The following is a 19,292-nucleotide window of genomic DNA, read 5'->3' as shown; positions in this document are numbered from 1 at the left end:
ACAGCGAGACAACTACAATCCACAGTGATAAAACACAAGACGTATTAAGGCTGAGAAGGATTGTAAAGAAAATTTTTGTTGTATTTTCATATATATTATTAAGTAAATTAGTGTATTAAAACTAAATCTTTGGAATGATATTTTGTATTTTTAGAGTTTAGATTAAGGTTGAAGTCTCTGTGGTAACAGTTCGCATAATGTTCTTTCAGTACACGACTGTGATAATTCACAGTGTGTGTTTCAATCACAGCCCCTCAGGCTGCGTTTTTCAGCCTTTGTCTTATCGGTCTCTGAATCTGGGTAAAGAAAAACAAGATATAAAGTGTAACCAACTCACTCCAAGTCCAGACTTGTCAGTGAGGTGTGTTACGGAACAGGGCTTCATTGAACCATGAACCAGTGATGATGTTCCTGTTTACTAAATTGACCAATCCAGCTATTCTTATGGATTGCAACAGTCTGGAATCATTGTTTACATCTATTTGTAGTTTTCCTGTTGTGTCTAAATGCGTTTGTTTGCGGATTGACGTTGCAAGCTTAAGGTTGCCAAGTTACAAAATAGAATTCTGGCTGCGTGGGAGAGGATTTTCCAATGCAATTAAAGTTGAATTTATGATAGGATAAAATAATTGGTTTTGCATCTAGGGTTGAGTGTATGTACCCATGTAAAAAATTTACTTGAACAAAAGTTTTTTATTATTATTATTTTAAAGTAATAGTTTTAAAGGAACAGTTCACCTAAAATGAACATTTGTTCACCCTCAGGCCAAGATGTAGATGAGTTTGTTTCTTCATAGGACCAGATTTGGAGAAATTTAGCACCTATGGATCCTCAGTGAATGGGTGCCATCAGCTGATAAAAACATCACAGTTATCCATAAGCAATCCACACCACTCCAGTCCATCAATGAACATCTTGTGCAGTGAAAAAAACTGTTGTTGTGTCCAACTTTAGGCAGTTTGAATTTTAAACCTTCACTTCTGGGCAATACATTGAGTCTATAATCTTTAATAACGCTTTCTTCAGTGAAAAAGTCCATCCCCTTTAGTTCTCCCACATCAAAATACACCAACATATTTATTTAAAATTGTTTTAGACTGTTTTTGCTTGTAAACTGTACTTGATGTGCATATTTCTCTCCTGATTCAGACAAGATGACTTTTCACTTGAGAAAGCAATATTATGGATAATAGACTCCAGTTATTTTAGCTGAAAACCACAGTTTGAAGTAAAAAACAAACAAACAAACAAAAACATCTAAAAGATGGTTTTGTTTCTTGCATAAAGAAAAAATCTAAATACGCACATCCAGAAAAAGTCTTGGCCAGGTGCGAGATCAAAGGGTGAATCAAAAAATTGACACACATTTGTTTGCCTGACGAAGGTCTTTGACCGAAACGTTGCTATTTTTAACTTTTTGAATAAAGGTAGCATAACAGTGTGCAGATCTTTTTTTCTATTTTTTCTATTTTTGGTTTATTATAGGGCTGGGCGATATATCGCATGCGATTGTCACGCGCATTTCGTCAGTAAAGCCGGTTCCCTGATTACCGCTAAATCGCCATCACCTGCTTTCAAATGGAGCGGCATTCAATAGACAGAGCCGTAGATCACTGACAAGCTACGCAATATCACGTCCATTATCGCAGATGAATCGCCTTCGATAATGAACACGATATTGCGTAGCTTGTCAGTGATCTACGGCTCTGTCTATTGAATGGCGCTCCATTTGAAAGCAGGTGATGGCGATTTAGCGGTAATCAGGGAACCGGCTTTACTGACGAAATGCGCTTGACAATCACATGCGATATATCGCCCAGCCCTAGTTTATTACAAACACACAGTTAGTGGATTACTTACATGTGAATGATTCTGATGTTTTTATCAGCTATTTTTACTCTTATTCTGATGGCACCCATTCACTGCAAAGGATCCATTAGTGAGCAAGTGATGTAATTCTAAATTTCTCCAAATCTGCTCTGATGATGAAACAAACTCATCTACATCATGAATGGCCTGAGGGCGAGTACATTTTCAGCAACTTTTCATTTTTGGGTGAACTATTGGTTTAAAAGGCAAATAATGCCCATGTCATGGCTTTAAAAAAATCAAACAATGAAGACAAATTAGCTTTGTAGATTCTTGCATTACTAAATGCTCTTTAGTAGCCTTGTCAACAATTTTTTACATTTTCAGTTGTTAATTTAATAAATCACCTGTAACAGGTTGCCTTATTTTTTTTAAGTTACAGTAGGCACAATGTACCATATAGAGTCGTTTTTGATTATTACTGTAGTTTGGTGGATCATTTGTATGTTAGTCCTAGGTTGGTAGATTAGCGTTTTACAAATTCTATACATTGTAATTGCCGCTTAGTTTGAAGGACAAACAAAAACCTTTTACATTAAGGAGAAGTAACTTAAAACAGCAAGTCCATTCATTATTACTCTTCCCCACATTGTCTACTTTGTCCAATAACATCAGTTGCCACCAGTCATGTTGGTCTGAGAAAATAAGCTGCAAATGTACAAAAGTTCACCGGCAAAGGTTAGAAGCACAGACCATAACAAATAGTCAGATGACAGATCCAAGAAAAGTCAGAGTGATTCTTTGACAGTTCTGTGCACAGCTTGGGCACCAATGTTTTGATTTATCTTGATGGCTTTGAGTTGTGAATGTCTCGAATTCCTGGTCACAGTGCCTGCAGGTCATTTAGAGGGTCTGTTAACCCTCAGGATGGTCTTTATGTGCACTTCTCACTATAGGAGCTCACAAGTGAAGCGTGTCTGCACAAGTGAGTTATGTCTCCAGGTTGGGTCTCGCTGGAGGTTCTGCCTCTTAGTGACGGGGTTTATGGACACAGACTGTGGATCAAAATAAGTCTCTTTGACACAGTCATTGGATGGTATTGCTGAGCAACTGGCCAAAACAGTGACCTTTCAAATTGCTCCTGGGCAAGAGGTGGTATGGCGTCTGTTTCCTCTATTGTGAGCCTTTCATGAGAATTGACATTTGATATTTTTGGGTCAGTGACGCAAAATGTATTTTTTTTTTTTTTTTGTGGCTGAATCCATTAAGTTATTCAAAGATAACTGAAAAAGTCCCATTAAAAGGTAAAAAATAATTATATTTTATATATATATATATATATATATATATATATATATTATATATATATATATTATATATATAATATATATATATATATATATATATATATAAAATATTATGTATATGCAATATTTTTTATGTTTTGTATATTTTTTACATATATAGTTTGTTTTTATTTATTCATATTAATATTTAATATTATTTAATATTTTATACTTCATTTTAGATTTTATTTAAAATATTATTTTCGTGACATTGCAAGGTCATTCATGGTTTTAAAATGCCAAACAACAACAAAAACCATGTTTTTTTGTGATTCAAAAATGTATTTGGATACTTAAGTTGTTTTTCACGTTGTAAAGACAATAATCAAGGTTTTTTATTTATTTTTATTAAATGACAAAACCACTATTTTTACTATTTACTATTTTTACAATTTACTATTTATAAAGATCACATCTTACACATCCTTATCCTTCACTGAGCCTTTTTTGTTTCAGAACCTGGTTATTTGATTCATTCATACAGTGGAGTATTATTATGAGTATTATCTCTGACTTTAGTCTTCACTGTCTTTCTATTGAATGCATACACAGACACATTATTCCTTTTCATAAAATAACATTGATATGATATATGTGTGATTGATTCAAAGTCATCCTTGGAGGTTACGGTAGGATGCCTCTTCCCTTCCTCTCTCGCTATAATGCTGCAGTCATGGGCCAAAACTCTCAGCCTCTGGCAGTGCAGCATAATGCTTTGTTCCAGCTAGGAGAGTAATGGGATTAGCTATCTCCTACAAAAAATACTCCCCTGGCTGCTGCACATGCCCCTCGGCCATTCATCAATAAGGAAAGACACAGAAGTTATGATTACAGTTGAACACAGGTCCCACAGCAGTGCAGCAAATTAGTTTTCACAGGCAGTGTATTGATGATCTTCAAATATTCGGCTTAGATCTCATTCTAATTTTACTCTGTATGTATTTTTGTCTTTTGTTGTGAACATCATACTTTGATGACTTTAATGTTTCTGATATTGATAGCTGTGGTGTCATTGAAATGTTTGCATATTGAACACAACTAGTTCTTTTTTGCACAACTTTTGTATTTATATATTGATTTGTGATTATGTCAATCTTTCACGTATCACATCAGCACAAAATGCATGCTGTAAAGATGCACAGATATTAAAATTCGGTATAATACAGATGATCTGATACAGATGAACTGATAATTATTTTCAGGTTTTGATCAATACTAAAATCGTGTATAGTTTTGTGTAAAAAAAAAATAATAATAAAAATAACGCATAAACATAACAATAAAAGATAATAATAGACAAATAGAAAAATAGACAACTGTGAGATAGTAAGATGACAGCAGAATTAATCTTTGTATAAATATAGGCAAAAATGAGCATGCTCTGTTTTTTCTTCTTTCCTAACATGATGAGAGTTTCAACAACAAAAAGCAGCTAATGCAGCAATACATTTGCATATAGCCAAAGTCTTTTGCTGAGTCAGTTGCGTCATTGTGCATGATTGCTAAAAGGTAACCTTTTTGGTCTTTTTTTGCTCTTATACCTCAAGTATGTTTTGCAAGGAATGATCAGCATCTTCTGGCACCTCACAGATTCCCACGAGGAACAGCCAGACCTCTCTTAACAATGGTCTGTGTTGAAATGAAGGATGACAGAGTCTTATGGCTTTTCATTGCTTCATTCTCTTTTTCTTAATTGAGAGGATGTGCAAGCACAACCTTCATTAAATGTGTAGATGATTACATGGCAGTCTGGGGGTCAGGCTGTCGTGACCTCATTATACCGCTCTCGTTCAAGCATTGTCCCTGTGTGGAAATCCTCAGGAGCTGATTATAAACACCCACCGTTAGAAATAAGGACCACAGCATGTCACAACAGCCACATAGACATTTAAAAGCAAATCTGATTTCAAGACCCTAGATACATGGTAACTGTGAAGTCATTGTTTTCTTTAACTTCATACTAAATTTATTATAATATTTTCAAATTTACGTATTGTCATAAACATCAGCTAGTAGTAAGTGAGCTAGATGTTCATTTCAGTATGCTCTTTGACAGTTTCACTGCATAATTTTGAAACTGTATAACTGATTCATTAATAAAAAAAAATTAATTTGTGAATCATTTTACACTTGTTTGATAGTGTGAACTCTCAATAAGAGAAGATAAGATTATTTTTTAAAAGTAATTGTTTATAATATTGCATTTCTCCATAAAAAAGTAACTACTTTTTATGGAAAGTAATCCATTGTTACGTTTGCGTTACTTTTTGTCACCTGAGCTGGGCTTGCTTATTTATTTTTAATAACAGAAACCCCCAAAAGTTTTATTTTTTCGGCAACTGTAAAGGTCCTTTCACACCAAAAGTGAAATTAATAAGCCCCTGGCTGAAGGAATCGCCAATTTCTCTCCCAATTTTTCACAACGTGGGACGGGAGAGGTGTTAATGAATAAATGCTATAAAAAGTAACTTGTGTTACTTATTTTGAAAAAGTAACGGATATTTTCTTGTAAATTTCCAAGTAATGCGTTACTTTACTAGTTACTTGAAAAAGTAATCTGATTACGTAACTTGTGCTATTTGTAATGCGCTACCTCTAACACCAATAAACACCCTCCATTAGAAATAAGAACCACAGCCAGGCATGACATCCACATGGACATTTATAAGTTTTATTTACATGTTGTCTTAAACATCAGTTAGTAAGTGCGCTAGAAGTCGTTTTTAGGGTCTTTTTAACATATACACCAATATATTTGTGACCCTGGACCGCAAAACCAGTCTTAAGTTACTGGAGTATATTTGTAGCAGTAGACAAAAAACATTGTATGGGTCAAAATTATTATTTATTTTTTTATTATTGATTTTATGCCAAAATTCATTAGGATATTAAGTAAAGATCATGTTCCATGAAGATATTTTGTAAATTTCCTACCGTAAATATATCAAAACTTAATTTTTGATTTAGTAATATGCATAGCTAAGAATTCATTTGGGCAAATTTAAAGGCGATTTTCTCAGTATTTTGATTTTTTTGCACCCTCAGATTCCAGATTTATAAATAGTTGTATCTTGGCCAAATATTGTCCAGTCCTAATAAAACATATATCAATGGCAAGCTTATTTATTCAGCTTTCAGATGATGTATAAATCGCAATTTCGAAAAAATACTGGTTAATACGGTTTTCTGATCCAGGTCACAATTGTGAATCATTCTACCTTAGTTTGATTGTTTGATTGCACAAACTATTATTTCTTTAAAAGAAAAAAACACTGCCTGACATAGCTGAAGGTTCCTTAGTGAGGATGAGTCCCTGGTAGGCTGTATGCTTGAGTTCCCACACTCTCTCTGATTAGCTTCCATTCAATAGCGGGCTTAAATAAGCGGTGTTAAGGTGGAGGAAAAGACCCCATGAGTCATCTTACAGCTTTGATAAGACTGCCACCAAATGTCCTTAGTGAAGAGAGTTGAAGTGGATATTCTTCTCCGTTTTCCTCCTCTTTTGCCTTTTCTTTCCCTCCCTTTGTGCAGGTTCTTAAAGGCCCACACAGACATGTTCAATTCCGAGACAAAAGGAGTCCAATTAAAGCTTCATTGTGGGGCCGCTGTGGCCCAGGATACTTTGGCTAATCCTGCTACCCCTCCTCCTATTTTCTTTTCTCCGTCACCCTCAGTCTGAGTGTTCAGCAGTGATAAAATTATTGGTTTATGATAACCATAACCCGTTAGACCCATCATTAACATGCATGGTTAAGAATGATGGATTTTTTTCTTCTTTTCTTTTTTTTTTTTTGTGAAATTTGATTAAATATTATGCAAATAAGTGATATAATTGTTTAATCTCAGGAAGTATATGACAATATTTTTCAGTCTATTGATAGTATTCAATATATATCTCAGTATTGATTTATTTGTTTTTCATTATTTATATACTTTTATATTATTTAGTAATATTTCAAATTGTTTTGTTTTAAGTATTTTAAATGAAGTTTTAGCAATTTTAGTAAGTTGCCAAGGGAACATTTTTTTTTTAATTTTACTTTTTTCATGTAATATGTTTATTTTGTTACAGCTTTATTTCAATTAACTGCAAAAACATTTCAGTCAAACAACAATGGAATAATGTAGATTGAAATTGCAGAAAAAAACTAATTGATATGTATTGTCATGTTGCTTCTTTTTATGTAGTGTATAAAAATATTGAGAAATGAACAGTTCACTTCCTAACTAAAAGTTCACTAACTGATGATTATAACAAAATGTGAATAAAGATGCACTATCACCAAAATAAAATAATAATAATTTATATATATATATATATATATATATATATATATATATATATATACTGTGTGCAGAATTATTAGGCAAATGAGTATTTTGACCACATCATCCTCTTTATGCATGTTGTCTTACTCCAAGCTGTATAGGCTCGAAAGCCTACTACCAATTAAGCATATTAGGTGATGTGCATCTCAGTAATGAGAAGGGGTGTGGGTTTAATGACATCAACACCCTATATCAGGTGTGCATAATTATTAGGCAACTTCCTTTCCTTTGGCAAAATGGGTCAAAAGAAGGACTTGACAGGCTCCGAAAAGTCAAAAATAGTGAGATATCTTGCAGAGGGATGCAGCACTCTTAAAATTACCTAGCTTCTGAAGCGTGATCATCGAACAATCAAGCGTTTCATTCAAAATAGCCAACAGGGTCGCAAGAAGCGTGTGGAAAAACCAAGGCGCAAAATAACTGCCCGTGAACTGAGAAAAGTCAAGCGTACAGCTGCCAAGATGCCACTTGCCACCAGTTTTGCCATATTTCAGAGCTGCGACATCACTGGAGTGCCCAAAAGCACAAGGTGTGCAATACTCAGAGACATGGCCAAGGTAAGAAAGGCTGAAAAACGACCACCACTGAACAAGACACACATGCTTAAACGTCTAGACTGGGCAAAGAAATATCTCAAGACTGATTTTTCTAAGGTTTTATGGACTGATGAAATGAGAGTGAGTCTTGATGGGGCCAGATGGATGGGCCCGTGGCTGGATCGGTAAAGGGCAGAGAGCTCCAGTCCGACTCAGACGCCAGCAAGGTGGAGGTGGAGTACTGGTTTGGGCTGCTATCATCAAAGATGAGCTTGGGGGCCTTTTCGGGTTGAGGATGGAGTCAAGCTCAACTCCCAGTCCTACTGCCAGTTTCTGGAAGACACCTTCTTCAAGCAGTGGTACAGGAAGAAGTCTGCATCCTTCAAGAAAAACATGATTTTCATGCAGGACAATGCTCCATCACACGCGTCCCAAGTACTCCACAGCGTGGCTGGCAAGAAATGGTCTAAAAGAAGAAAAACTAATGACTTGGCCTCATTGTTCACCTGATCTGAACCCCATGGAGAACCTGTGGTCCATCATGAAATGTGAGATTTACAAGGAGGGAAAACAGTACACCTCTCTGAACAGTGTCTGGGAGGCTGTGGTTGCTGCTGCACGCAATGTTGATGGTGAACAGATCAAAACACTGACAGAATCCATGGATGGCAGGCTTTTGAGTGTCCTTGCAAAGAAAGGTGGCTATATTGGTCACTGATTTGTTTTTGTTTTGTTTTTGAATGTCAGAAGTGTATATTTGTGAATGTTGAGATGTTATATTGGGTTTCACTGCTGAAAATAAATAATTGAAATGGGTATATATATTTGTTTTTTGTTAAGTTGCCTAATAATTATGCACAGTAATGTAGTCATCTGCACACACAGATATCCTCCTAAAATAGCTACAACTAAAAACAAACACTAAAAACTACTTCCAAAAATATTCAGCTTTGATATTGAGTTTTTGGAATCATTGAGAACATGGTTGTTGTTCAATAATAAAATTATTCCTCAAAAATACAACTTGCCTAATAATTCTGCACTCCCTGTGTATATATATATATATATATATAAAACAAGTATGAACCTCGCCATTATCTGTGTTCTACGCACTCATGCATATATCATTGTGCTTAATGTCCTGTATTTATGCATTGATGCAAGTTTTCAAGGGCAGCTCTTCTTTGATGAATCTGGAGACTTTGAATGAGGAATTTCTATTAATTAGTCAGACGCTTGCCATGTGTCTCCATTTGTAGACTGTTGAATCCTCTGAAAGGTTTCAGGATCAATAGGAGAAGGTGAAAGTAATTGATTTCATTAGTCGCTGATGTTATGTTGAGATTTGCATCTATTTGTACATGTAAAAAGCTGGTGTATTAGTGGTGTGCAGATAGTGATATTGCTTGGGTTGAATATTCAGTAAACTGAGCTGAATATGTGAGAAACGTAGATGCTGTCTATATAGAGTGTTTCAAATCAGCCACTTAGCACATCATTTGATGTCATGGTGGTTCGCCAGACCTCAACATTCCTGTACTGACATTGGCATGAGTTAAGGGAGAGTGTTAAAATGCAAAAATGAATCTCTCATTTTACTTTGTGGAAGTTATTCTGGAGGGAGTTATTCATTTTCAAGAGTGAATTGCATATCTGGAATGAGTGTGGCACTGGCTTATGGTGCAGTATCTATAAAGAAAATATCAGCCGTGGGGTGGGCGCACACACACACACACACACACACACACACACACACGTAAAATCTAATTTGATTAAGCACAGGCATTTTCAGGCACAGTTTTTCCACAACATGCTATCCATCCGTCCGTCCGTCCCTCTGTCTGTCTATTTGTCTGTAAAACAGCAATACACTTTAATCTGAAATATTTTTCCACCTTTTATAAATAATTTTTAGATCATTAATAATTTCTTTGCTTTATATTGTATTATATATATATAATATTATAGCAATATGTAATATAATCACTTTTCCTTCTTTTAGCCAAAAATCTGAATACATTAATCTAAAAAAACTATTTATTGACTTATTCTGTTTAAATTATATACATACATTATCGTTTTTTGAACTGCCTTTAATTCATAGTTGTAATTAAATTGTAAAAAAATATTTAATGCTTTGTTTTTATTTATTTATTAATATGTATGACTTTAATATGTATTTATTAAAATATATGTACTATTTTTTTTTTATTAAAAAAAAATGCTGTTTTAGTGTAGTATAGAAAGATGGATGGTAAGATAAAATAATAATGATATATAATATAAATATGATCTAGTGTATTTTATGTGTATGCTATAGTAATGTGAATGTCACAGTGCAGAAAGTCATAATTATTAAAACTTTTTTTTTTTTTTTTACATTTAACTTGATTTACCCATCTGAGGATTTTTATGATGGGTTTAGGATTTAATTTTCATCATGAGGTGGATTGACTTGATAAATGCAACAGTGCAGATGTGTGTTTGTGATTAGCATCAGGTAGATTGACGTTCACTTCAGGGCCTCTTTCCCTTTTACTCTCCTAAACAATGACCATGAAACAATGCAGACTAAGCGCTGTGTCTCTCCTGATTTCCCAGAAATGCCCTGGCTTCGAGGAACAAACACACTTCTAGGTTTTTCTCATACCAAACAGGAAGCTTCTGTGTTCCCCACCCAACTGTCTCCTGCCTTTTCATGTCCGAAACTCTCAGAGCTCTTCTGCAGAAAGCTCAGTGTGTGTTTGGTGTCCTGAAGGCATACTCGCTTATCAGCGGAGACGGCAGCGTATCATTTGTCTGTTTGAAATGGAAGATACCATAGCTGTCAAAATTGCAATTTTTCCCATGTTTGGATGAAAGTTGGAAACAGGATGAGACCCACCCAGACCGAGGTTATGTATCCACACGGTCACAGATTTCACTGATTTCATTTTTTCCCCGAACATCTCATTTCCCTCTCATAAAGCAAGCAGACCAATATCCTCTATGATTTTATGACTAGTACTTGCAGACACTGAGCGAAGGCTTGGCAGCTGATGGATATCTGTCCAGAGACTCCGCTGATGGAAATATGTTAAGCTACATTTGTGAGGAACTAATTTAATATGGACATTATATATATATATATAATATATGGCCTATATATAACGCATTCTCCCCGATTTATTTGGTTGATATTTTGTCTCTCTGTTAAAATAAACTTATAAAAATAACAGACCCTTAATTTCTTTGTAAGTGGGCAAACTTACAAAATCAGCAGGGGATCAAATAATAAATAAATAATATAAATATACATGGTATGTGTAATTTCACAATGCACTACAAATTCAAGATTTCATAGTACTTTTGTGCATTAAAGATACAAAATCCAATATACCTACTATATCATACAATATATATTTGTATGTTTTATTGCATGCATTTAATGGAACTGTTTCCTGTGTAAGCTACATATGTGAATAGACGCATGCATTTTTGGGAGGTTTTAATTGAAAAATTGTGTTTATGCAACTAGCCTATTTCTGTGCATGTCTGCAGTGTTGTTGTTGTTTTTTTGTGGCCTTGGTTAGCTTTGATTAGTACTTCCATGAAAGCACTCCATTCTGTGACATCCTAAATCAACAGCATCACCCCATTGTGAAGATTATGCATACAGCATTGTGAAGATGATATTGGCTGCTGTAGTCTGGCTCTGATCCAGAATCTCTATATCTACCGCAGCCAGTCCGGTCTGAAACAACCGCTGAATTAGTCACAGTCCGCTCAGCTTCCTATCCAAAAACTGACACCCCCCCACCACCTTCTGTTTTTCTCAGTGTTCCCAAAAAAGAGACTCTATAAACTGAATGTCATATAAAGCCATATCCATGTCATATCCACCTTCAGCTTTGTAGTGTGATAGATGCATGCTGCATTTAACTCGGAGGAAACTTTCAAAAGTCAAAAGTTTCAGTTAACCCTTGTCTATTTGACAGGTTTTATTTTTAATCCTTTTTTGTTTAATATGCTTTATGATTATATTATTATATATGTATATGCAATGTAAACCTCTCTCTGGCCTTCTTCCAGTCCTTTAAGCCAGAGAGGATAAAAGTGGTTTCTGAAATTTTTAAATTTTAGGCTTTGTGGCAGTAGAAGCACAAATTCACGGAATTCACTTCTGCCTCTGTCTATTGAAAACAAAGTGTTTGAAACATGTACATACAGGGAATACTGACATACAGAAAAAAATAAAAATTAAGTACACTGCTGGACAATTACCAATAGTTTGTATCCTAAAATATTTTTTAACACTTTAGTATGGGGAACACATATTCACTATTAACTATGACTCTTGCCTCAATAAACTCTTCATATATGCCACTGCTATAGCGTCATCCTAACTGAACCCCATACAGTACGTGACTGATTTGGGAGTTTTAAATCTTAGCTTTGGATGCTGAAGTGTTTTTTATGGGATGGTGCAGTTGTCCTCTGAATTCTTCATTGGTTATATTTGTCGTGGTAAACTGAGGCATTGTGGTAACAGCTGTTTCTCTATTCTTCATCTGCAATAAAATCCTTGTCTTTTAAACTTTGTTTTGTGTTGACATTTAGATTTAAGATTCCATATAAATTTTTTGCTTTCACTCTTGACTAATATATATTTCATCCACTGCTCTGTTAGTTCATATCGCTCTCTCAACATGCATAACTTACCCATCAGATGTGACTGTGAGTCTGTTGTGATTGTGAAATCCGTTATTCTTAATATTACTAATGAGAACGTTTACTCAGACCGGCAGATATGTCTCACAGGGTCAAGAGCAAGCCCATTTTGCAATTTGTTAGAGCTAGTCAATCTTAATTATGTTGCTGCTCCTTTCCTAACAGGATCTCCCTGCGGGGTGCTGTACTCCATTTCATGTGCTCATTTTTACATGCCATTTTCCATTGTACCCATGGATGTGATGTTATGGCATCTTGAATCAGAATGATGTGTCCACCAGGGCTGGTTGCAGAATTCACAATATATTTATATTTTGCTTAAACAAAATGAAGCCCATTTTTCAGATCTTTAAGGCTTTCTTTGCAACATAGGACATCTTCATTACTATTAAGCACAAGCTATGACAATTTCTATTCTATTCTATTCTATTCTATTCTATTCTATTCTATTCTATTCTATTCTATTCTATTCTATTCTATTCTATTCTACTCTACTCTACTCTACTCTACTCTACTCTACTCTATTGTACCACCCAGTTTAATTTACTGTGTTCTTTAGTAAATACAATGGAAAGTTGTTAAAAGATGATTTTTTTGAAAATAAAAAAATCCAGCACACTGTCATATTGTTTGTGAATATTGAATGATTCACATTTTCATATGTACAACAGATTTTGCAAGCTATGGTAATATCTCCTATTCTATTCTATTCTATTCTATTCTATTCTATTCTATTCTATTCTATTCTATTCTATTCTATCCTATCACCTTGTTCTTTGGTATACCCAAAGGAGAAAGTTGCTATAAGATGCAGTTTCTTTAGTAGGCTATTCTATTCTATTCTATTCTATTCTATTCTATTCTATTCTATTCGTGATCTGTGGTAAATCCAATGGAAAAAGTTGCTTTGGGATGCTTTTGCTTTAGTAGGTTTTAGTGTTGTATTTGAATTGTGCACATCACTTACATCAGCAAGAGCCAGTTTGTTATTGGAGATTACCAGAAAGTTACCAGTCATCTGATATTTACTTGCCAATGTTTTAATTTGTATTCAGCGCTTGCAAAGGGATAATTTTGGTCTGATCCCTAATGTTTCTCTGTTGGTGATGAACGGCGTTCCCAACCCCCTCTGCTCCATTCCCCCTCCTCTTCGCTGCTTCTGCAGCATCCAGTGAGCGAGAGGAAGCTGCAACCCTCCGCACACGCTCACATCAGGGGTACAGCCAACCTGAGTCGAGTGTTGCTCTCAGGGACACCCCGTTGAGAGAGAACTGAATGTTTGAATGAAGACAGAACGGTAGTTTGACTTTGGATTTGCAAGCTGGCTCCTTTTATCCTTGTGACAGTACCATAATTGAATTGAGTGTGTTGGGATATCGTAAAAGGACGTTCAGGGTACAAGGTACGGACCAGGATGGCCCGTCTGAACTGGTGCTTGGCGGCTATTCTCAGCTGGGGGAAGTTCCTCTTCTTTTGCCTCTTTCCGCTCAAACTGTCCAGGACGGGGAAGGTAAGCCCGCATGTTCCTCGAGTGCTGTTACTTGAACCATTGCTTTTCCTGTTCTTCATTTTAGACTAGTTAGTGCATTAGTCTGTTTGTTCTTGACTGGATGACACACCAGAGGACGTGGTGGTTTTTACATAAGCAACACTCTGCTTGAGTGGGGTGCCCTTTAATAACTGGAGGTTGTGGTATATTTGAAATATTGCAGGTAGTAAAATTTCATCTTGAGCTGGCTGGGCACTTTCACAGGCACTCAGTTGATTATTATGATGTATTAGCATGTTGTATTGTTTCTATTTTGACATTTAGCTTGTAGAGCTCTGTAAAGCCAGGAAGTCCTGCCTCAAAGGTCTAATGCAATGATCTGATATTTTTACATCTGTTTGCATTCACTTTAGACATTAATTAATGTGCTTGGATAAATATCCCAATGGAGAGTGTGCCAGTGCTCTTTCCAAATTGTGCTATAAGTTGATTTTGGTAGTAAATGGATTTGCTCTGCACTGTCCGGGTGATTCAAGGGGAAATTGGTGTGCAGTTCAGTTGAGGAGTACTGTAGGTGTAGTTTCATCTCTCTTTTGGAGCGTTTGACATCTCGCATCTTAAAACAGGCTTTGTTACCACAAGAAGGGATTGCTGTAATGGGTAATTTGGTATTCAAATGTATTAATATTTCTGAAATAAACACTTAAATTAATACATATGAATACTTATAATAGTACTCACTCTTATTACTTCAGTATAATTGGTTAGAGGAATTTTTTAAAGGATCTATCTGGTGATTTGAGGGACTGTTTTTAGGTTCTCTCTCTAATGGCAGAGAATTGGTCAAACGCTTAATTTCTGTCTGGTCATTGAAATGCAAAATGCAAACTTCATCAGATATCTTGGACTTTCACTCTTCTATATCTCTTGCACATTCAATATATTGTCTCAGATTAGCATTTAGCTTTTCTCCTGTTAATAAAACCAACAAAGGTATGCAAAGGCAAACACTTCTGTTCCTGTTTGGGGTCAGTAAGATTTTATTTTATTTTATTTTTTTAAAGTAATGAATACTTTTATTTGGCAAGGATGCATTCAATTGATCAAAAGTGACAGAAAAGACATTTATAATATTACAAAAGATTTCTGTTTCAAATAAATGCTGTTCTTTTGATCTTTTTTATTAAACAAAGAATCCATAAAAGGAAATGTATCACAGTCACATATCATTATGCAAATATTGAGCATGATAAGCAACTGTTTTTAACACTAATAATAATAAGAAATGTTTCTTGAGCAGCAAATCAGCATATTATAATTATTTCTGAAGGATCGTACTGAAGACTGGAGTAATGATGCTGAATATTCAGCTTTGGATCACAGGAATAAATTTAATTTTAAAGTATATTCAAATAGATATTGTAATAATATGTTGCTGTTTTACTTAATTTAAATAATGACATCAATGCAGCTTAAGAGAGCATAAGAGACTTTTCTTCAAAAACATTAAAACATCTATATTACCATTTAAAGGAAAAAAAGGTATTGCATGCAGAAACAGCATCTGAAGAAAAAGAGGGTTCTAGTTATATGTGCGAATTCTGTGAGTGAACTGATAAAACGGATATCCTGAATGCAATAAGTAAGGGATAATGAAAGGTTTGCCGTGCATTAAAGGATTTTAAAGTCTGCATGAAATTAAAATTTACAAAATGAATTTTGTTAGCGCCCGTTGCTAGTCTTGAGGTGAACCATGTATCCGTGCAAGATAATCCACTAAAAAAAAAATTGTTTGTCTTGGTAATCTTTAATCAAAATTAAATGCACCATGTGGAGGCAAAGAACCTTTGCATCGGGTGGTTACCTCTGTGAAGTGCATTTAAAATCCTTTAATGCATGGTAAGCCGTTGATTATCCCGCTTATTCCATTGTCTTTGCCAAGTTATAGACAAGTTAAAAGTAGTATTGCTCTTTGCAGCACAATATTTGACCGAAATAGGTAAAATTAATGGTTATTTTCGTCAGTTAGGGCTCATTAGCTCCAGCATTCTACCCGCTTCAAATCAGACACAGAGATGAAATAGTGCAGTTATATCACATTTATGTGAATTAATTATAACAGTTATTTGAATTAATTAATGATTGTTTGTTCGAGAGAGAGAGATGACAGTTGTGTGTGTGAATTACCTGCGCCTGTGCATCTCTGTCTACAAACAATGAAGTTGTGAGTTTAGTTACTTAAACAGTGATTTTACCTCCTCATTGCTGAGGAATATAATGCATTGATCCAGTATCTAAGTGGTTTTATTTATAAAAGTTGCGAAGCAGTGTTGAAAAGTTTATGTTGGCCTACTCCTGAACGTTTCTGTGTGCGCAGCGGGATGTCTGATCTCTCTCTTTCTGTGCAAATGGTGTGTGTGTGCGTTTGTGTGTGCATTAATACAGAATGGTGATTAAACTGACTTGGAACTACCTGTGCATTAAACAGTTTTAATGCATAACCTGCCAGCCAATCAGAATCAAGAATTCCAACAGACCATGGAATAATAAAGATTTAATCTATTAAATGAATGATAAAGATTCAGTTAATCAATGCGAGTTGCTTTGCATAAACGTAAATGTAAATGACTAATTGGATTGTGTTATGAATGCAATATGAGGCATTTCGAAACACAAAGTGTATATTTCAGGCAGAATTCATCTTCTACAGTCATATCTTTCCTCCATGTGCTTTCGTCCTCCCTTGAACTGTTGGAGCTGTAAGTGTCCCGATTCTGGCCTGGATGACGTTTGCTTGATGATAATCAATGCATGTCAAACGATCACTTAGCATGTATAAAGAGCACTCGCTATCTGTGGCGTACAGACCATTGTACAGTTTCCACATTGGCTCGAGGCCACCATACAAGCAAATGCTTATCATGGCTCCCTGCAGAACATCTCACAATGAAGGGTTTTGGTACAACACTGAATTTGGTGATCGCTCCTCACGGTCTGGACTCTGCTTTGATATTATGAGACCAGGCTGCTTGGAAGAACACCAGAAACGTCTTTGCTTCTATCTGCAGGCCTGGCCACAAATCAAGTGTCCACAGAGACACCAGACATGTGTAGAGGCAAAAGAGACTCAGATGTATTTACGAGTGTTCATACAACAGCAGCGGATATTACCAGCCATCGTGATAACGAGATAACGTCATTTGACTCGCAACATAAAATCTGGTTCAGTTTGCAGATTATTCTAGCAAAAAATTGCTTAACTTTGGTGTCACTAATGGCAGAGACAGCTTTGATTAATAAAGTAGTGTGATGTCTCCATATACACACACATTGATGCATGTTTGGAATGGCAACGTACCATTTGGTAATTGAGAAACAAAGTCAGTATGTCCTGCCCAGCCGTCAGTACATAGAGAGAGATGTCGGACATAATGTGATCTTAGCAGGCATTTCTCTTTCACCCTGAAATTAATTTTAGGATATTGCCATTTTGATAGCAGTCCTTGGTGTTTTCCTCTGGCATTTATCATTGGGCAAGATGAAGCACTTTTCCTCTCATTTACCTAATGTCCTTACTGCTCGTAAATTAAACGCCACTCACACATTTGGCAGAGGGAGACGAGGTCATCTGAGATGGACGTTATGTCCTTAACTACATCTCTGATAGCATCCTTTATGTTTAATGCATGCTGGCCACAAACACAAAGTAGGGTTTTGAGAGTGTATAATTTTATCATTTTTAATTATATCATGGTCTGTCTGTATACTTGATTCTGATTGGCTGGTAGGTATGCATGAAAACCGTTTAAAGCACATGTAGTTTCAAGTCAGTTTAATCACTGTTCTATTTTAATGTGCTACTTTCATTTACACACACACACACACACACACACACACACACACACACACACACACACACACACACACACACACATTTTTATATAAAATATAATATTTATTTATATATAATTATTATGATTTGAACCATTGTTTATATACATTTTATCTGCATTTCAAAGATATTAATGTTTTATATAATTTTTTTAATAAAATAAGCAAAATAATAAATATTTGACATACATTTGATATATGCATACGCACATTATTATCATAAGTACATAGGCATCTCACTAGGTCTTTGAATGGAGTAGATGTTACAGCTTAATCTGAACATGTATGGTCTTGTTTTCTCATTCTTTGAATCATTGTCCTGAGAGTATTACGTTACACATTTACTTACAATGTCAAAGGAAGCAGCTCATCAGGGTGGTGTGAGTAATGTTATTAAGTCATGGAGCACATTTCATTAGCAAAAGCAGTCTGTTAGGTATTGGATATCATGTAATTATGTGAGTATGGCGTTCCCACAGTTGCTGTGGATGAGATAACATAACATACCCGTGAGCCTCTGACGAGAATCTGCTCAGGCCATGGTTCCTTTGAAACCATGAAAACAAACACGTTACATAAAAGTTTGACAAGCAGAGAAGCACATTGATCTGACTCCCACAAAACACTGATTACAGAACTGTCTGGATATCCTGCGTTTTCAAGCAAGATAAGTTTGATAAGCGTAGGGTTTGCTGGTTTGCTTTGGCTCTCACAGCGGTGGTGTGTAATAGGTCAGAATGAAACCACAGGAGGATTCAGAGCCTTGCGTTTTTTACTGATAGTCATTGTGTTCTGCTGGGAGGTTGTGTGTGTGTGTGTGTGCTATTCTTTTCAGAAAGACCACTCAGGAAAACGTGCTGTTACACGTGAAGTTAGAGTGGGTGTGTCTTCATTGTTTTCCATGGATAGAAGAGAGGAGCAGATGCTGTGTGTGTGTGTGTGTGTGTGTGTGTGTTTGGTGTGGTTATAAAGTAATACTGAGCCAGAGTCCATAAGAGAATAAAAGTGATGTCACTTCATTTCAAAACATAGTAATTGAAAACAAGTCATCTTTTTTGTATGTTTTCATTTAGCATTTACTCACTTGATTCATATGTTTATCTATACATATATTAGTGTAAAAACCAGTGTTCGTTTTTTGTTGAATAACTAGTCAACTGCATAAAAAACAGTTCCGTTTT

General features: G+C 35.5%; 1 protein-coding gene across 10 annotated transcripts in view; it reads left to right on the top strand.

Moving 5' to 3' along the window:
• The window catches only part of LOC109094866 (tensin-1-like), a 220,440-nt gene that overhangs the window by 26,832 nt on the left and 174,316 nt on the right, over window positions 1-19,292 (top strand). Inside the window, exon 1 of one of the 10 annotated variants that reach the window (XM_042764244.1) lies at window positions 13,944-14,241. The exons of 8 other annotated variants lie outside the window; for them this stretch is intronic. In XM_042764244.1, coding sequence (XP_042620178.1) covers window positions 14,146-14,241 — 96 coding nt within the window. In that variant the 5' untranslated portion in view covers window positions 13,944-14,145. Of the gene's footprint in view, window positions 1-13,943; window positions 14,242-19,292 lie in introns of those variants that run through there. One more of the 10 variants, XM_042764254.1, reaches the window with a different exon arrangement.

Source organism: Cyprinus carpio, chromosome A9 (genome assembly GCF_018340385.1).
Source record: "Cyprinus carpio isolate SPL01 chromosome A9, ASM1834038v1, whole genome shotgun sequence".
Taxonomy (NCBI): domain Eukaryota; kingdom Metazoa; phylum Chordata; class Actinopteri; order Cypriniformes; family Cyprinidae; genus Cyprinus; species Cyprinus carpio.
This window is presented reverse-complemented; position numbering and strand designations above follow the sequence as displayed.